Raw genomic sequence first — 21,113 nt, 5'->3', positions numbered from 1 at the left:
AAATGAACGATTTCTCGCTCGTCGTTCAATCGTAAGCTGCGTTTACACGTACGATTATCGTTTGAATTCGATCGTTATCGTGCAAATTTGCAGGATAATCGTTCCGTGTAAACATAGCTTTAGGCTGCATTCCCACGTTCCGTGATCCTGACGGATCACGGACATGGAATGCATGTACCGGAGTCCCCCCGCGCCCGGACAGCATCTGTAATTAGATGCTGGGAGTGGGGGAGACTGTATTCATAAGCGCCGCGCTGTATTAACAGCACCGAGCGGCTGATTCATTACAGCGTGGCGCTTATGAATACAGTCTCCCCCGCTCCCAGCATCTAATTACAGATGCTGTCCGGGCGCGGGGGGACTTTGGTACATGCATTCCACGTCCGTGATCCGTTAGGATCACGGAACGTGGGAATGCAGCCTTACACAGAGTGATTATGTGCCAAATTAGGCAGATATCTCCGGGTGTAATAGAAACATTGAATGCTCGACAGCAAACACTCGGCTGATTGCAGTCTTTTAACATGTCAAAAAATCATCAGGAAATGGCGCGGCAGATGGCTGTGAAGGCTAGATCCACACATACTGTATCCACAACGGATTTCATGCTTCGAGTTCACAGCGAAATCCGCTCTGGATACCTTCCCTGTCATTTTCAATGTGATCACATACTTGCAGCGGGATTGTCATCATGTTTTTTCTATGCTTCAATAAAATTATATATGTTTGTGACATTATAAAGGTGTGCTGATATAGTGCTTTCTTTTCTGTTTTCTTTGTATTAAGCTCAAGATTCTAGGCTTGTTTCACTCATGACTGAGAGTACTAGAATCAGCTCACAATAGTATCTATGACAGGGAAGGGCAGGGGGTGCGGCCAACATGCACAGGTGGAGCAGCACCTACGTAGTGCCTCGCCTCTATAGCCTGGAAGTATTCACAGATAAGGTATATGTCAGCAACAGGCCCACACCGGAGAGGATGCACTGTAACCAAGTCTACATGCTGTCCCCTCACAAGGCTTGACAGGTCAAGGAGGAGGGGAGCATGGACAGGGAGGGAAATCTCACAGCGAAGAGATATCATGAACCTGGGCTCTGGAACCTGGATTATCTAATCACCTGCTTCGCTGAGGAGAAGATCTGCGTGTCGTTCGGGCTCTGGCTGCTGTCCTCCTTGTTCTGGTTCGCCTCCTTCTCCCTGTAATGTCACCTGTTTTGTATTTGTTTACTTTGGCTGTTTCTCCTTCAGCCATTTGTTATATGATAACTTTTCAGGGTCAATAGAGTGAAATTTTGGGAAGAAAAGGGTTAAGTTATCTGCATAGTCTGGTGAATGAAGTCATTCTTGCTGCACATATTTGAGCAAACCCTTCTCCTTTGTGTGGTTGTATATATTTCCTCAGAAATGTTCCGTATGTATGTTCAATGAGAACTCTGCTGAAGGAAAAAGCATTTCCCAGCATAATGCACCTCTCATTTTTAAGGCCCTTTAGAACATGAAAGTAGCAATGTGACCTCCTTTTTTTTTTTTTTTTTTTTTTTTTTTTTTTTTTTTTTTTACTGTTTTGTGTTCCTCTATATTAGGCTGTGTTCACACATGTTGCATTTTTATTGCGTTACTTTTGCAATGTGTGAAAACAGCCTAAGAGCAATATGGTTGAGTCTCCAGGCATGGCCGTAGCTTTAGACCTGTTCCCAATTCAATCCAAAAAGTCTTTGTACAGCTTCTTGAATGTGCATTTTATAGTTTGTCTGACCATGAGCCATGCTGCGTTTATTCTGTGAAGCATGGTCCACATTTCACAGACTGAGAATTACAAGAGGAGAAGCTTAATAGTAATGGACTGCACATCAAAAGATAACATAAGTTCAAATAGATTTTATTTTGCATAACCACTTAAAGTGAATCTACCAGCAGGCCTGGGCTGAAGCAATGGAGACGGACCGACCCACCCCCATTGAGAGAAAACCCCCGCTCCTCTTTGATACAACTCCATTGTTTCTAATGGAGAAGCATCATAGCGGGACGGGGGGTTCCTCCCACTGAGGGTGGGTCGGCCCGCCTCCATTGCTTCAGGCCGGGCCTGATGGTACATTCCCTTTAATTTAAAAACACTAAAAGATATATAACATGCACAGAGCCTGATAAGGTTCAATGTGCACCACAAACCCCCAACAATACAGCTAAGAGCTACCCATGGATAGCCTACAACCAGAATAACAGTGCTTCTGCAATAATAAAGTGCCCTAGTGTTATAACAATATAAAGAAAATCATAGAAAAATGTATGTAATAATATGATCCTGAGACCCCTGTTAACATAGATTTTTCATTCGCTGCAAGTACCTAAGGCCCCTTCCCACTTACCCCAGGTAACAAGGTAATATATTACCTTACCATTCTCCTGCTTGCTTTCTCAGGCTGTCGGTGCGCTGCCCCTCTGGGCAGCTTTGAGATAAGTTGGAAGGGGCTTGAAATATTCGCACCAGAATGTAAAATCTGCTGCAAGTGAGTAAACCCATAGAAAATGACAGTACTGGGAATCGCTGTGGAATTTGCAGCGTGAAATCCGCTATGATCCGGTACGTGTGAAGGCACCCTTTATGTGCACCTGCTATTCTAGAGAACTGTATAAGACACCACTCCAGAATATACGTCTTTTAATGACTTTCATAAAAATGTGTATCCGGTGTTCATCGTGATGTAATAAAGTGGAAGGAAAGTACCTCTCTGTAGGTCAAGGTTTATGAGTTCTTTGGTTCATCCTTTGTCAGTTAATACATTTAGGGTAGCTTCACACGTACCATAGCACAGCAGATTTAATGGTGTAGAACTTCAGGAGGTATGATCTAAAACTCGAACTGCAAATTGTGCAAATTCACAGAGAGAAATCCGCTGCGGATACGTTGTGTGTGTTTGTACCCTTACGGTAACTTCACACATAGCGTATTGCAGTGGATTTGATGGTGCGGATCTGCAGCAGATTTGATCTAAATAACTTAACACAGCATCAAATCCGCAGCAGATCCTGTGCGTGTGAACGCACCCTTATGTTGGTTTCACACATGGCAGTTTTTTTATTTTTTAAACTTTTTGTGCCAGAACCAGAAGTGGATCCAACAGGAAAGAGAAGTACAAGTCCTCCCTTTATATTTCCCTTCCCATTTGAATCCACTTTTGCTTTGGCACAAAAACGACTATGGCAGTTTTCCTGAAAAACTGTCATGTGTAAAACCAGCATCATATCCACAAGTCAAAAATGGATATATCTCAAAAGACTGTTGAATATATCCTGATGGCTCTATAATAAGCAATGACTATGAAGAACCCCCTCTGACAAAAATACTTCCTCCTCTATTTATCAGGCATTTTCCCCTTGAACCCCTCAAAATCAGCTTAGCAACAATTTTTATTTTCTGGTTACAACTTGTAACTAGCTCAGAGATCAGATTGTAAGTCTATAAAGAGAGAAAAAGAAGATGGGAAGAGGAGCGTAATGTGAGAAACAATCTACAACCTTAGATGGAGCACATTTGACATATCTGTATAAAACTTTTCTCTTCTTCTTTCTGGGCTAAAATTAATTGGTGGCAAGTGTCGCCTAGGCAAGGCCTCGCAGCAGTTAGGCCTACTTCCCAGCCAGGAGATGTTTTTTTTTTCCCTTTGACAGTACATTACAGTGCTACTGTATTACTATCACACAGCTTTCCTACATCTTGTGTTTGGGCAGTTGTACTAGTACTAAGGAGGCAGACTTAGGGGCTTAAAGCGACTCTGAACCCACAATCTGCCCCCTCAAAACCGCTTGTACCATCGGATAGCTGCTTTTAATCCAAGATATGCCCTGGGGTCCGTTCGCCAGGTGATGCAGTTATTGTCCTAAAAAACAACTTTTAAACTTGCAGCCCTTTGTCAAATTGGCGTGGCCTACAGTGTCTATGCCCTAGGCTTGCACTGCCTCTCCTTCCCTCCTCCCCGCCCTCTTCACCATAAGGAATGCCCCAGGCAGGATTTCTCCTATTCACCAGTGTGAACACTGCAAATGTGTTGGATTGTTAAGGCACCTGTGCACTGTTCAGACAGGGGAAGAATAGGAGAAATGCTGCCCAGGGGCGTTTCTAATGGTGAAGAGGGTGGGGAGGAGGGACAGACAGGCGGTGCAAGCCTAGGGCATAGACACTCTAGGCCACGCCAATTTGACATGGGGCTGCAAGATTAAAAGTAGTTTTTTAGGACAATAACTGCATCACCTGCCGAACGGACCCCATGTCAAATCTTGGATTAAAAGCAGCTATCCAAAGGTACAAGCTGCTTGGAGGGGGGGGGACAGATTGTGGGTACAGGGTCGCTTTAAAGAAGAAGGTCCAGTGGGGTAAAAAAAATCGGTTTGTGCAGGGGATGTGTGTGTGTGTGTGTGTGTGTGTGGGAGATAATAAAGAACATATCTCATGCCCACGCAGTGCTCCAGAGCCTCCACTGGCATACTCCACATCTCCCTTCAACCTCATGATCTGGTTGATGAATGCCCCGCTCAGCCAGTCAGTGACTGAGGTTGGACACTGTTGTTCTTACTGATTGGCTGATCCATCAGGTATTCCCCCACCCTTGGGACTACATTGATACCCAAGGGAAAATGACTTCTGGTGGGGGTCCTGGAGCCTCTGTCACAGCACTTTGCAGGCTTGGAGAGAGGTAAGTAGTGATTGTTTATTATGTTCCCTCGCCAGACTTCTTTAAAGTAGGCTCCCAACTTGCATCTGGCACCCCGCAATCTTGTCAACTGTATAACCACCTAGATGCCAGCTGCAGACTTGATTCCTAATATTATTAAAACATTACAATAGAAGGTACATGAACTTAGCCCTTGCACATGAACTGAAAATAAAATTAGTATACATTATTGTGGTTTGTGAAATTATGAGAGCTGTGAAATCTCGTGCAGCAAGGAGACAGGTAATGTATACAGACAGCAGGAGGCGGCTGAATTACATACTTTCAGACTGCTGCGAGTATGTAGTAACAGGGGCCTACCAGGAACTTACCTCGTAGCAGATCTCGCTGCAAAACTCGCAGCGAGATTTCCGCTGCGAGTCGTCCTGTGTGAACGGCGCCTTAGAATAATAGGCCTGGGCTCTTTTCACATCTGTGTTAGTCTCTCTTGCAGATTTCATATTTCATTGGAAAAATAATATTGCATACAGTGGATGTTTTCACACAGAGCAAATTTAGGAAAATTCTGAAACTTTTGCATTTACCAGAGTGTGTCTCACTGAAATTAAAATGTGTTTTACAGAAACAACCTCATTCAGATAAATGAAACTTATCTATGAAGACATTACTGCAACTAATGTGCCACACGTGATTTCATCCACTGTGTTGCCTCCCAGATTTTTTTATTTATTGCGTTTTGTACAGTGAGAATATTTTCTCCTCTTTTTATTTCCAAAGCTCAGTACATGTGGCTACTGTAAGTACCCATTTCATTAATAATAACATTTTACAAATTAAATTTTTGTAGGCATTTCTATTTGAGGTGCAGGCATAAGTCAAGCTATGAAGGATCTGTATTCTGGAGCATATATGGGTTCTTTGGTTCTATGTGTAACACTATTGGTGCCCTGTTATCAAAACAGCTTACCATCCAGGTATGTATAACAATACATTTGCTGTACTGCGTGTAACAACAAACGTGTTCTGTTGTATAATAAATTTGTAAAAACAACCACAATCTAAATGAGCTAATAACATACAAATAGAGATGAGCGAACCGGGTTCGGGTTCGAGTTGATCCGAACCCGATCGTTCGGCATTTGATTAGCTGGTTCTGCTGAACTTGGATAAAGCTCTAAGGTTGTCTGGAAAACATGGATACAGCCAATGACTATATCAATGTTTTCCACATAGCCTTAGGGTTTTATCCAACTTCAGCAGCCACCGCTAATCAAATGCCGAACGATCGAGTTCGGATGGACTCGAGCATGCTCAAGGTTCGCTCATCTCTACATACAAACAGTTGTACTGTTCATGTATTTTACTGAGCACATTGACTTAATATCAACAGTCAGGGCCAGCTCCAGGTTTTTGTGGGCCCTTGGGCGACAGAGTCTTTGCGAGGCCCCTTTGAGGAGCAAATCATGTAGATATAGGCGAGTAAAGATTTGCAGCAGAAGAAACACGCGGCTGCATATCTATATTTTTCTCCTCCTGTATCTCCTGATCTCTGCGGATGTCAGCACTTTGGAGGTTAACTATCAACCAGAAGCCCCAGCTCTTCATGTTATATACACTTAGCAGGAGCTGTATACAGGAGAGAACTAGAAGCCCCAGCATGTTCTTGTTGTGTATATCCTAGCAGGAGCTGTATACAGAAGAACTAGAGGTATCAGCATGTTCATGTGTTATATATCACTGCAGGAGCTGTATTCAGAAAATAACTAGAAGACCCAGCACATACAGAGCACTATTAATTTCCAGAGCCTACCGTTGTGCCCTCCATCAGGTATCTGACCACATGACTAGTCAGGGCCGGACTGGGACTTAAAATCAGCCCTGGCACTCAAACCTCAGCAGCCCACATACCATATTCCCCAATATATTATAGATAGCAGTGTACTATACATGCTGTAGCGAATTCTGCTTTAATTCTCCATGTTTCTAACTACTTACTTAAATGTGAACCCCATCATCAACGCATAAAAATAAAACATAATCTGCTGTGGATTTAATGTTGCATATTTATGTATTTCAGCAGCATCAAATCTGCAATGGATTATGTATGAACATGCCCTTAAAGGGAATCTGTGAGGTCCATACCAAGTACAGAAAGGTGTGGGGGAGATACAGTATAAGTGACAGGACCTTTCGTCCAGTGTAAACTTTTATAATTCTCCATTTCATTACCAGAGAGAGTGACAGAGGCGGAGCCGAGCCACAGCTGCACCTCTGACTGACATACATGGCTGGGCTGCGGCTGTCACTGTGACACTTCAGCTGGTAATAAAAAGAAGGATTATAAATAGGGATGGTCCGAACCCGAACCCTCGGTAATGATTCCCGCTGTCTGCCCGCTCCGTGCAGCGGGCGGATCCAGCGGGAGGAACGCCTGGAAAAATAGGATACAGCCATATCCATAGGCTGTATCCCGTTTTTCCAGGCGGTCTTCCCGCTGGATCCGCCCGCTGCACGGAGCGGGCAGACAGCGGGAATCCGATGCCGAGCGTTCGGGTTCATCCGAACCCAAACCTCGGAGGGTTCGGACCATCCCTAATTATAAATAAAGTAATTAGAGTGCAATTACATCCACCTATTCACAGGAGGCGTCCTCTCTGCATGAATTGCAAGTGATGTTTTTGCTGAAGTTGGTTACTTTTCTTGCTCAGCTATCATGAAGACTTCTCTGGCCGTGACTCCTCTCAGCAGGATCTACCGGCCAAACATTTTAGGTTCCCCGCTCCAGCATCATCCACATCTATATACAAACTCCCCAAGAGTATTGTTTTACACAGTAATCTTGCTCCCTCTGTGCATCCATATAAGTAGTTAGGCCCAGTTTGTGCCATTAAATAGGAGTCCCCACTTTGTAACATCCCCATATAAAATTACCCCCCCCACACACTTTGTAACATCCCCATACAAAGGCCCCCCTTGTACCATCCCTGTATTAAAACGACTCTATACCCACAATCTGTCCCCCCCAAACCGCTTGCACCGTTAGCTGCTTGTAATCCAAGATCTGTCCTGCGGTCCGTTCGGCAGGTGATGCAGTTACTGTCCTAAAAAACAACTTTTAAACTTGCAGCCCTGTGCCCAACGGCTGTGGCTTGGAGTATCTGTGCCCTACCTTTGCACCACTCCTCCGTCCCTCCTCCCCACCCTCTTCATCATTAGCAATGCCCCTATAACATTTTCTCCTGTCTGAACATTGCACAGCTGCCTTAACGATCCAGACCATGTGCCGTGCTGACACAGGTAATGAATAGGAGAATACCTGCCTGAAGAATTCCTAATGATGAGGGGGGGAGGATGGACAGGGAGGTTGTGCCAGCCTTATGCATTTATAATCTAGGCCACAGCCGTTGGACACAGGGCTGCAAGTTTAAAAGTTGTTTTTTAGAACAATAACTGCATCACCTGCCGAACGGACCCCAGGGCAGATCTTGGATTAAAAGCAACTATCTAACAGTACAAGTGGTTTGGGGGCAGGGGGGCTCAGATTGTGGGTACAGAGTCGCTTTAAGGTCCACCTGTAACATCCCCATATAAAATAGTCCCCCCTTTGTAACACCCCCACATAGAATAGTTCCTCCCTTTGTAATAGCCTGATATAAAATAGCTCCCCCTGCCTTGTAAAATTCCCATATAAAAAAAGTCCCCCCATTTTGTAATATGACCATATAGAATAGCCCCCCCCCCCCCCCATATAGAATAGCCTCCCTTCCATATAGAATAGTCTAGCCCTACTGCCAGTTGCAGAACATCAAGTTTCACTGCAGACTATTGAGCAGCGATATTGCAGCACCTGAATCTTTACACAGAGAGAGTGATGTAGGCTGGAGGGGCTGCTCAGAGATTCAGCCAATCCTCCTGTGACAGGATGATGCATTGTCATGGAAGAGAGGGAGTAGCAGCCTGGTTGCTGATAATTCTGTTATAACACAAAAACTTTTTACCACTCATGGTTAGTGATTGGGTGAAGCCATTTATTGTCAAACTACTGTGTTTTCTCTTTTTAAATCATAATGACAACCAAAAGCATCCAAATGACCCTGATCAAAGTTTACATACCCCAATTCCTAATACCGTGTATTGCCACCTCTAATATTAGTGATAGCTTGGAGTCTTTTGTCGTAGTTGTGGATGACAAAGTGGACGATGTTACAGTTCCTGTAAATTCCTGGACTGTCCTGTATGAACTACAAGTAATGCAAAGTTCAGTTCGGCACGCCGGATGTATGCCGGTGGTGCCCGTAGATGGGAAAAAGTCCCACGAAATGAAAATCAATTTTCTCGGCACTCACCAATATGCTGAATAAGTCGTGTTTATTGTATCTTCATAACACAAATTTGGTACAGGACGCGTTTCTGCGTAATGCCTTTATCAACTGTCTTAACATAGTCCATACTAACTGATATATAATGTGAAGACGCCTTGCTGTTTCTATCTTACATATATATCAGTTAGTATGGACTATGTTAGACAGTTGATAAAGGCATTACGCCGAAACGCGCCCTGTACCGAATTTGTGTTATGAAGATACAATAAACATGACTTATTCAGCATATTGGTGAGTGCCGAGAATATTGATTTTCATTTTGTATGAACTACAGGCTTGAAATTTCCTCAGAGTGGCTCAATGATATTGAGGTCAGGAGACTGAGATGGCCACTCCAGAACCTTTACTTTGTTCTGCTATCGCGAAGGCCAGGTAAACTTGTGTTTTGGATTGTTATGTTGGAATGTCTAAGTACATCCCATGCGCACCTTACAGGCTGATGAGTGCAAATTTCCCTTCAGTATTTGCTGATAATGTGCTGCATTCATCTTTCCTTCAACTTTGATCAATTTTCCTGTGCCATTGTAGCTCACACATCCCCCAAAACACCAGTGATCCACCTCCGTGCTTTCCAGTAGGAATGATGTTCTTTCATTAGAGGCCTTGTTGACACCTCTCCAAATTACCTTGTTCCAGAAATGTTGAGGCTTTTCTCTGTTTTTGGTTGTCATTATGATTTAAAAAGAGAATAAACAGTAGTATGACAATAAATAACTTCACCCAACCACTAACCATGAGTGGGAAAAAAGTTGTTGTGTTATTATTCATATTCTATGAAAAAAGGACAAGAAAGCAAAAATTTTGGTGGGGTGTGTAAACTTTTAAAGAGCATGTACCATCAGGTACATCATCTTTAATCTGACCCAGGGATAGAACGGCGCTGTACACGGGAACCGGGCCACGGTTCAAAAAACGGACCTCGGCACCGGCTTCCCCATGACAGCGCCGTTCTATCCCTGGGTCAGATTAAAGAGGATGTACCTGATGGTACATCCTCTTTAAGCACAACTGTATAATATCAGTGCATTTGACTCCCATGTTATACCTGCTATAGCGCAAAAACATTGAGGAGTCCTGTGGGCCCATCCTTCCTTGTGATTTACTTGATGACTGCTGTTTTGCCAAACACTGACCACCATAACAAACTGTGATTGTTATCCAAACCTTCACTGTTATATGACACTGTGCAAATGAGGTAGTCAATCTATTATCTCTGTTCATTGTCTGATAGAAAAACACTAAAGAATAGTTTATTGAAAATTATGGAGGTTGCAACTGTCCAAAAATACAATGTAACCTGTCTTAGGTTTGACCAAGACCACCTGTATGTTTCACAGTGCTAGAAAGAAAAGAAAACTGCACATGAAAAAAATATATATATCCCAACTATGAAGTATGGTTAAGGGTGCAATTTTGCTGCCTTAGGGCTTAGGTACCTTTTAGACTGGAAACACACATGGCAGTTTTTTGGGGGAAAACTGCCATTGCAGTTTTTGTGCCAAAGCCAGAGGTAGATTCAAATGGGATGGAATGGTCCAAAATTGCTCCTTAACTTTGTACAGATCTTATTTATAGGGGATGAACAGCTTATGAATTGTAAGGGTTCACTGACTTTTTCTTTTTGCACCTTTATTTATGGCAGTGTGTGTTGTGATATGGATAGCAATGAGACCACATTTTATTAGTAATCAATGCATACAAGTCAAGGTAATTTAAATTTTTGCAACTGTATGTTTACTTGTCAAAAATACATAACTAAGCAACAAAAAGTGAATAATAATAACCTGCAACTAGCAAAATAAATTACCTGTTTGATTTCTAGACATCAGTTCTAGTAGATTGATTAGGTATGTCTGTCTCCCTTGATCTACGGTATTAATGCAGGTACCAGTAGGTGGTGACTGCATTGATTTTCTTGTCTGTTAATGTACAATGACTGTGGATTGGATATTTTAGACAAGATAACCATATACACCAGGAGCCCTCAACTGGCGGACCACAGAGGCCAGCTGCCCGGACCCCTGCTGTGCTCTGCGCAGTAACTATGAGCGCTCGTAACCAGTGCTCATAGTTACTGTGCAGCAGTGCTGACAGCCATTGGCTCCCTCCCTGTCAGTAACTTTTGGCTGCAGCGGTCACAAGAGGCCGCTCTCTCTCTGGTGCCCGAGTGATGTCACTGGAGCGCCTGCTCCAGGACAAGGGGAGAGCGGCCTCTTGTGACCGCTGCAGTGCGTCCACAAGAGTGGAAGAAAACAGGAGATGCCCGGACCCACGTAAGTATAAGTGTTTTTTTTTTATGTTATATGCTATATGAGAGGGGGAGCACAGGGGGGCTATATACTACTACTGGGGAGCACAAAGTGGGGGTCTATATACTACTGGGGGAGCGCACAGGGGGGCTATATGGGAGGGGGAGCATACAGGGGGTCTATATACTACTGGGGAGCGCACAGGAGGGCTATATGCTACTGGGGGAGCGCACTGGGGGGGCTATATGCTACTGCGGAGAGCGCACGGGGGGCTATATGCTACTGCGGAGAGCGCACGGGGGGCCATATACTACTGGGGGAGCGCACAGGGGGGCCATATACTACTGGGGGAGCGCACAGGGGGGCTATATACTACTGGGGGAGCGCACAGGGGGGCTATATACTACTGGGGGAGCGCACAGGGGGGCTATATACTACTGGGGGAGCGCACAGGGGGGCTATATACTACTGGGGGAGCGCACAGGGGGGCTATATACTACTGGGGGAGCGCACAGGGGGGCTATATACTACTGGGGGAGCGCACAGGGGGGCTATATACTACTGGGGGAGCGCACAGGGGGGCTATATACTACTGGGGGAGCGCACAGGGGGGCTATATACTACTGGGGGAGCGCACAGGGGGGCTATATACTACTGGGGGAGCGCACAGGGGGGCTATATACTACTGGGGGAGCGCACAGGGGGGCTATATACTACTGGGGGAGCGCACAGGGGGACTGTATAAGGGCTCGTGACAGAGAAAAAATGACAGTTTCCCCACTAATAAGCATCAATTCTGTATGTAAATAGTTTAACAACATTTGTTAAAAGTTAAGAAAACAACTCGTTTACTACTGATGTTCAGCTCGGACCTTCACCTGACAATCGACCCCGGTAAGTGGACCATCACTTAAAGTTGTTGAGTACCCCTGATATACACTAATATAAGAAATAACCTGTTGATTAAAAGGAGAATACTTCATCATTAGTGTCCCTTTAAGAGCACAGCAACTAGTTGAGTACAAACAGTTTAGAGTGTGGAGCCAAATACCGGATTCAGACATGTCTGTACTTAGATGTATTTTTGAAACAACCTATCATCTGATGGTAAAACCCTATGTATTATAAATGTATTTATAGGTTTTGTTGTTACGCAGTTACAGCAAGTTGTGATGTGTTTTCTTTTCTCCCTTTTATAACAGATCATCACTGGTGCATATATGGCATTGTCTGATGTTACACATTTTGTGTTGACTTTATTCCCAGCATGTAACTCCAGCTACAGAATACGACTAAGTAAGTAATATTTAAACATTTTTCAAGGCTTCATCCAATTTTGGGTACAGCATTACATTTTTTTTTCCTTAAAAATTTAGAGAACAACACACAATTTCCTAAATGCCAAGGTCATTGTGTAGTAATATTAAATATAAAATATTTACATATAAATAATCATTTGAATTTATCATTTAAATTACTGCAAAGAGAGCTAGTGTTATCATACAATATAATTTTTAATGATTAGTGTAAAATCTGGCTAAATCGCCTAAAAACTCTCAACTATGCCAATCCACATACGGGTGTAAGATGGTTACTTACAGTATAAAGTCTTCAGGATATAGGCAGCGCTCCACCAGACACACAGGAGCTATGGGGAGAAAATAATCCCACAATGATTACTCACTTTACCTCAAAAACTAAAAGGCACTTGATTCAGAGGAGCAAAAATTGCTTTATCCCTCTCCCCAACACAAGGCCTGATAAACAGAAATAGCTGACTGACTGTGGTGTTAGGGATCAATGTAGATTACATTATTTCTGAAATAATCTAGCATTCATACGTTGTTCTCTTACTTTAATCAGCAGTGTATATTTGACTTTTGCTGTCATCACCAAAGCCAGCACAGAAAATAAAGCATGTTCGTTGTGAATAGTATAGGAGAAATGTATCTGCATGCATAAACCTTCAGTTGTACAGATTGTAATATATGTAGCATTCAGTCTTAAAGGCAACCTGATGCTGAATAATTGAGTATCTACATTTTACATTTTTGGCCTGACAGAAACCACAATAGGTTTCCATATCAGTGTAGACCAGTGATTTTCAACCTTTTTTGAGCCGCGGCACACTTTTTATACTTAAAAAATCCCGGGGCACACCACCAACCAAAATGGCACAAAATGACACTAAAACAGTACATATTATACATATAGTTAATAATATAGATTCTAAATGTATTTATACTCACTCAGTGTGAAACCTGGGCCTGTTTTCTTCTCCCCCTGTGCTTCTCTCCTGTGCTTCTCTCCACCATACTTCTCCCCCCTACTTCTCTCCACCATACTTCCCGCCCCCCCCTACTTCTCTCCTGTGCTTCTCTCCACCATACTTCTCCCCCCTGCTTCTCTCCTGTGCTTCTCTCCCCCATGCTTCTCTCCTGTGCTTCTCACCCCTGCTTCTCTCCACCATACTTCTCCCCTCTGCTTCTCTCCTGTGCTACTCTCCTCCATACTTCTCCCCCCTGCTTCTCTCCTGTACTTCTCTCCCCCCTGCTTCTCTCCTGTACTTCTCTCCCCCCTGCTTCTCTCCTGTACTTCTCTCCCCCCTGCTTCTCTCCTGTACTTCTCTCCCCCCTGCTTCTCTCCTGTACTTCTCTCCCCCCTGCTTCTCTCCTGTGCTTCACTCCCCCATGCTTCTCTCCTGTGCTTCTCTCCCCCATGCTTCTCTCCTGTACTTCTCTCCCCCATGCTTCTCTCCTGTACTTCTCTCCCCCCTGCTTCTCTCCTGTACTTCTCTCCCCCCTGCTTCTCTCCTGTGCTTCTCTCCCCCTTGCTTCTCTCCTGTGCTTCTCTCCCCCCTGCTTCTCTCCTGTGCTTCTCTCCCCCCTGCTTCTCTCCTGTGCTTCTCTCCCCCATGCTTCTCTCCTGTACTTCTCACCCCTGCTTCTCTCCACCATACTTCTCCCCTCTGCTTCTCCCCCCTGCTTCTCTCCTGTACTTCTCTCCCCCCTGCTTCTCTCCTGTACTTCTCTCCCCCCTGCTTCTCTCCTGTACTTCTCTCCCCCCTGCTTCTCTCCTGTGCTTCTCTCCCCCCTGCTTCTCTCCTGTGCTTCTCTCCCCCCTGCTTCTCTCCTGTGCTTCTCTCCCCCATGCTTCTCTCCTGTACTTCTCTCCTGTACTTCTCTCCCCCATGCTTCTCTCCTGTACTTCTCTCCCCCATGCTTCTCTCCTGTGCTTCTCTCCCCCATGCTTCTCTCCTGTGCTTCTCTCCCCCATGCTTCTCTCCTGTGCTTCTCTCCCCCATGCTTCTCTCCTGTGCTTCTCTCCCCCATGCTTCTCTCCTGTGCTTCTCTCCACCATGCTTCTCTCCTGTGCTTCTCTCCCCCTGCTTCTCTCCTGTGCTTCTCTCCCCCTTGCTTCTCTCCTGTGCTTCTCTCCCCCCTGCTTCTCTCCTGTGCTTCTCTCCCCCCTGCTTCTCTCCTGTGCTTCTCTCCCCCCTGCTTCTCTCCTGTGCTTCTCTCCCCCCTGCTTCTCTCCTGTGCTTCTCTCCCCCCTGCTTCTCTCCTGTGCTTCTCTCCCCCCTGCTTCTCTCCTGTGCTTCTCTCCCCCCTGCTTCTCTCCTGTGCTTCTCTCCCCCCTGCTTCTCTCCTGTGCTTCTCTCCCCCCTGCTTCTCTCCTGTGCTTCTCTCCCCCCTGCTTCTCTCCTGTGCTTCTCTCCTGTACTTCTCTCCCCCCTGCTTCTCTCCTGTGCTTCTCTCCCCCTTGCTTCTCTCCTGTGCTTCTCTCCTGTGCTTCTGTCCTGTGCTTCTCTCCCCTGTGCTTCTCTCCCCCGTGCTTCTCTCCTGTGCTTCTCTCCCCCCTGCTTCTCTCCCCCCTGCTTCTCTCCCCCCTGCTTCTCTCCTGTGCTTCTCTCCCCCCTGCTTCTCTCCTGTGCTTCTCTCCCCCTTGCTTCTCTCCTGTGCTTCTCTCCCCCTTGCTTCTCTCCTGTGCTTCTCTCCCCCCTGCTTCTCTCCTGTGCTTCTCTCCACCATACTTTTCTACTTCTCCCCCCTGCTTCTCTCCAGTGCTTCTCTCCCCCATGCTTCTCTTCCCCCCCCCCCCCCCCTTCCTCCTCACCTCCTCCGAGATGGTCGCCGCTGCTGTCTGCCTCACCTACTGGCCTCCCGTAAGGCCCGGACGTGCTCCTCCAATCAGCGGAGACCGAGAGCGTGGTGGGCTGCGGCGGGCTGTGATTGGATGCGTGCATCGCGGCCCCCCGCAGCGCACCACGCAACCACCCACATTATAATCCGCCACTGATCGCTGCGCATTGCCGGGGAACAAAACACAGGAGCACCATAGTTTGGGGAACTTTCCCCGCGGCACACCCGAACATATGTTGCGGCACACTGGTTGAAAATCACTGGTGTAGACTATCCCCAGTGAGCAGCTACATCACATGTCAAGATGCCCAATGATTCATGAGTGAGGAATCTGCTCAGTGATATCATTTTACTGTCAGGGAAACCTGTAGATTATACAATCAGGCCATACACGCTCTGTGCAGAGATTCAATTACTCAACCTCATACCATTTAGACTTTAAAGCGGACAATTGTGCTGATACACCCGCTAGCAGTGGATAATAGATTAGTTGAAATGCTTCCCTTCCATTTGTTCATATGCGTGTCCTGCAACTTTACGTGCTGTAAATTCATTGTTTATTCCAGCACACAAGGCAGAGAGAGAGCTGTAAATTGGGCATGGGGTCTCTCTGCCTGTCAGCATGCTCGGTGGGGGTGTATGACAGGCAAAGAGGCTTTTAATGGTAGGAAAGCATTTAAACTGATCTATTATGTGCCGCTAGTTGGTTTATCAGCATGATCCTGCTGATTGTATAGCTTTATTTTCTGTGGATCACTCCACCCCTTTACCATATCTTAGCCACAGCCCTTCACTAAAATTATAGGCATAGGCTCTGTATAGGTGCAATGATCAGTGGTCCAAGATATTCATAATCAGCCCCTCCCCCTGCCCACTGCCCCTTTTTGATTGATAGCTTTCTGCCGAATGTTTGCATAGGTAGTAGACTGTAAATCAGCTCTGCAGCAGTGCATATGGCTCTAGCCTTAAAGGAAACCTGTCACCCCCCATGCCGGGGTGACAGGCTCCCGACCCCCCGTTAGAGCCCCCTATACTTACCTCACAGGAGAGTCCGATGCCCATAGAGAATGACGGAGCATCGGACTCCCCATTCATTCTCTATGAGCATCTGACTCTCCTGTGAGCGCGCGCGCCAAGCTTATGGAGCTGAAATCTCAGTCACCCGACCGACTCAGGAAGCTGGACCCGGCGCGATGAGGTAAGTATAGGGGGCTCTAACAGGGGGGTCGGGAGCCTGTCACTTTGGCACGGGGGGTGACAGGTCCTCTTTAAGTAACAGTTCAGGAATTGCTGTACCTCTGTGGTGTGAGCTCCCGGTGATGTTGTGTTGGAGGCTTTGCCAGTCACTTTCTAGATGGTACTGTGTGATGCCACTAGCGTGGTGGTTGGCCGAGGTACAACCCGACCTTGAGGTGTTATCTCGTGACGCCTGTGCCGGGTAGGCACACAGGTGTGTTTGCACTACTGCTTTTATTCTAGAAGGCTGGTTGTATCTTTTTCCCCTGTGGTCAGTGTCCTGCCGGGCTGCTACTGGGTTCCTTGGGATAGTGTAGTCACGGATGGCCAGAGCAGTGTAGTGTCCCTTCCAGACTATCGGAACCGCCACCCACAGAAAGGGGAAGTGTCCCAAGTTTGCGGTGTATGCTGTGTCAGTGTAGGATGAAGAATCACAGAGTCTCTTTACCATAAATAAACTTGTTTTTACTTGAAAGGTACTTGTGTGTAGCAAGTTATACAGTTTTGCTTTGACAGTATACATTTCCCTTGATAAAGCACTTGAAAATACTCTTGACAATACTTGAAGACAAACACTTGACAATATAGCAACCAGATCTGCAATAGGAATTTAGTGGCAGGTGTTGATGGATACAAAGAATCAAGAGTAGCAGAGAAAAGGATGCCGTGAGAGTCTCAACCCAAGTAGTACTGTGCTCTGCCGGGATGTTGGAAGATGAGATAGAAGAATACTTAGAAGAAGAAGAGAATACCTGTGCCCGTGTATTGACCTTTGGGTCTTCGCACCACCTTATGCCCACTGGATTTGGCCAAACCATCCTAGAGGGTGACACAGGCCCCAGACCTTGTTACCTGGGATGAGCGGAATGCTGAGGGTTTTCTGCTGAAAACCACGCTGCGAGATAGAGTTCATAGGCCTTAGCAACTTTGCTCTATCTGGATAAGTTCCTAGCTTACTGCTGTCTTTGGATACTGTCCTGCTCTGTGCCTCTTCTAGTCCACGGTGTGGATTGAGGTTGTTTCTAAATTGTGCATAGTGTTGTGTAGCATTACTGAATAGAAACTGTTAGCTGTAGAGAGCTGTCGAGCTTGCGTCCTTTCTCTACAATGTACAACACAAAAGAGCTATGCACCTCCTCTACCCATGTGACTTCCTTCCTCAGCGTGTCTAAAGTGCGCTGTGAGTGGGTGAAGAGTTCAACAGAAAAAGTAAAGAGAGAGATGATAGGAGAAAAGAGATGAGTGAATAGTATTCGATCGAATAGCCATTCGATCGAATACTGCAGTATTCGAAAGATTCGAGTTTGATCGAATATGTGATTGAGTATTCGAATCTAAATTAACTTTATTAAAACAGCCAAACAATTATTTAGCTGTTTTAATAAAGTTTACTGCTCCCTGGGAAAGCAGGGAAGCAATATTACAGGGATAGGTGTTGCCAGGGTTAGCGATCCCCGGCAATAATGTCGATTCCTGTAATAGTTAACTTAAAAAAAAGTTTTGTTTTAAAGTTATTTTCATTGTTCAATAGCTTAATTAAACAAATCCATGCTTTTGCAATTAAATATACTGTTATTAAAAATTAAAAAAAAAAAAAAAAAAAAATTATATATATATATATATATATATATATATATATATATATATATATAAATTTTTATTTTTTTTTTTACAGTATTTTTAATTGCAAAAGTATGTATTTGTTTTAATTATTAATTAAAACAACTTTATTAGCACGAAAATGTGTTTTATTAATTAAATATTAACTACTACAGGAAGCTCTATTGCCGGCAAAACCTATTGCCAGTAATACAGCTGACTGTAATCATTAATTCTTTACTTTAATTAAAACAGCAAATGTTTCTTCTAATGATGCAATTTTTTTTTTATCACAATAGCAACATTACAAGAAGCATTTAGATTTATATATCCGCTCAGCTGGAGAGTGAGAAGAAAGCTCCCCTCCGCCCTGCACTACACCATCCCAGCAAGAAAGGGGGTCACTTAACCCCTTCCTTGCTGGTATGGGTGCAGTCTGACATTAGTCTGGCCCCCAAGGGGTTAAGTGGGGACCCTTACTTAACCCCCTGGGGGCCAGATTGTTCAGCATGGCACCCAAAGGGTTAAGGGGGATGCAATGCATCCTCCTTTAACCCCTTCGGTGCCACACTGTAAGCAGCGATCTTTAAAGATGCTGCATACTGTAAGGTGCACAACACCGCTCACAATGATGGGTGTTGTGCTCCTGTTTGTGTGTTTTTTGTGTGTTTCTCCCTTTTTGTTTTTCAGATATCGGTATCCTGTGGATTACAGCAGATTCGATGGACTACGTCGATGACCAACGGTTGTTGGGAGTTTTTTTTTTTTTAAATAAAATGGTCAACAAGGGGTCTGTTTTTTTTTTTTTTATTTGAATAAAAAATATATTTTTCACTTGTGTCTTGTTTTTTTTTTTTTCTTTACTATATAGACTTAGTAGTGGAAGCCGTCTAGACAAAATCCATTACTAAGTGAGGGCTTAGTGTTAGCCGCTATAAAATGGTTAACACTAACCCCCCCCACCAGGGGTATTGGGAAGAGCCGGGTACCAGTGGTCCTGGACGGAGCGTCAAAATTGGCGCTCCTGGACTGGGCGGCAGCAGGCTGGTAATATTAAGGCTGGGGAGGGCCAAAAACAATGGCCCTTCCCACCCTGGTGTTACAAGGTTGCTGTTGCTTGGTTTTTAACCCGGCTAGTTATGAAAATAGGGGGAACCCTATGAGGTTTTTTTAAATTATTATTTATTTATTTAAAAAAAAACGTGTAGGGTTCCCCCTATTTTCATAACCAGCCGGATTAAAAACCAAGCAACAGCAGCCTAGTAACTCCAGGGTGGGAAGGGCCATTGTTTTTGGCCCTCCCCAGCCTTAATATTACCAGCCTGCTGCCGCCCAGTCCAGGAGCGCCAATTTTGACTTTCTGGGACCACTGGCACCCGGCTCTTCCCAGTACCCCTGGTGGCATTGGGTACTTGGGTAATAATGGGGGGGTGGGTTAGTGTTAGCCATTTTATACCGGCTACCACTAAGCCCTGAATTAGAAATGGATTCCGTCTATTAGACGGCTTCCACTACTAAGTCTATAGAGTACAGAAATAAAGACACGACACAGTGAAAAATATTTTTTATTCAAATAAAAACATCCCCAGCTCCCTTGTTGACCATTTAATTTATTTTTAAAAAATCCCAACAACCGCTGATCGACGTAGTCCATCGAATCCGCCGTAATCCACAAGATACCGATATCTGAAAAACATAAAGGTACAAACACACAAAAAAACACACAAACAGGAGCACAACACCCTTTATTGTGAGCGGTGTTGTGCACCTTACAGTAAGCAGCATCTTTACAGATCGCTGCTTACATTGTGGCACCCAAGGGGTTAAAGGAGGATGCATTGCATCCCCCTTAACCCTTTGGGTGCCATACTGAACAATCTGGCCCCCAGGGGGTTAAGTAAGGGTCCCCACTTAACCCCTTGGGGCCAGACTGATGTCAGACTGCACCCATACCAGCAAGGAAGGGGTTAGGTGACCCCTCCTTCCTTGCTGGGATAGTGTAGTGCAGGGGGGGGAGCTTTCTTCTCACCATCCGATGTCTTCTATCTTCTCTCTATCTTCTCTCTTCTTCATTCCTTCTATCTTCTCTCTTCGCCGGTCCACGGCACACTGAGCTTAGTGTGACGGGACCGGCTCTGGCTGAGCAAACATATAAAATCAGCTGAGCGGACATATAAATCTATATGTTTCTTCTAATGTTGCTATTGTGATAAAAAAAAATAGCATCATTAGAAGAAACATTTGCTGTTTTAATTAACCCCTTAGTGACCGCCGCACATATTTTAATGGCGGTTACTAATGGGCTTTATTTCGATGCGTACGCCTTTTAACAGCGGACGCATCGGAATAAATTACCGCCTGGCGGCAGCAGCAGTACTGGTGGTCAGTGGTCAGGTGCACCAAACACAACACAGCCCCCCCCCCCAATAATAAAAATGCATTACATTCCCCATACACTATAAAAAATTACTTAAAAGTGATCAAAAACACAAATCCTATACATATTTGGTATGGTTACGTCCGTAACGACACAATATATAAAACTATATCAATAATTATACCGCACGGCACACGCTGTAAAAAAAATAAAATAAAAAAAACATACCAGAATAGCTGTATTTTATCAATCCACTTTAGAAAATACGTTGTTAAAGAGATCAAAAAGTCATATACATATAAAACTTGGTATCAATAGAAACTACAGATCTTCCCGCAAAAAAACGCCCAAAACCAGTGCTGTCACGCAAAAGATAAGAACGCTATGGATCTTGCAATGTGGCAACAGTTTTTTGGGTTTTTGCTAGGAAGATAGTTTCTATTGCGCCAAAGCGGT

General features: G+C 44.8%; 1 protein-coding gene across 6 annotated transcripts in view; it reads left to right on the top strand.

Moving 5' to 3' along the window:
* The first annotated feature begins 929 nt into the window (after positions 1–929).
* TMEM44 (transmembrane protein 44) overlaps positions 930–21,113 on the top strand; it is a 64,251-nt gene continuing 44,067 nt past the window's right edge. For 3 of the 6 annotated variants that reach the window (XM_069975070.1, XM_069975064.1, XM_069975066.1), the window contains exons 1-3: positions 930–1,201; positions 5,520–5,646; positions 12,506–12,599. In XM_069975070.1, coding sequence (XP_069831171.1) covers positions 1,047–1,201; positions 5,520–5,646; positions 12,506–12,599 — 376 coding nt within the window. In that variant the 5' untranslated portion in view covers positions 930–1,046. Of the gene's footprint in view, positions 1,202–5,519; positions 5,647–6,415; positions 6,501–12,505; positions 12,600–21,113 lie in introns of all 6 variants that reach the window. The other 3 variants (XM_069975068.1, XM_069975067.1, XM_069975065.1) reach the window with 3 other exon arrangements.

This window comes from Dendropsophus ebraccatus, chromosome 6 (genome assembly GCF_027789765.1).
Source record: "Dendropsophus ebraccatus isolate aDenEbr1 chromosome 6, aDenEbr1.pat, whole genome shotgun sequence".
NCBI lineage: Eukaryota > Metazoa > Chordata > Amphibia > Anura > Hylidae > Dendropsophus > Dendropsophus ebraccatus.
Note: the sequence above shows the minus strand (reverse complement) of the source record. Positions and strands in the feature narration are given on the sequence as shown.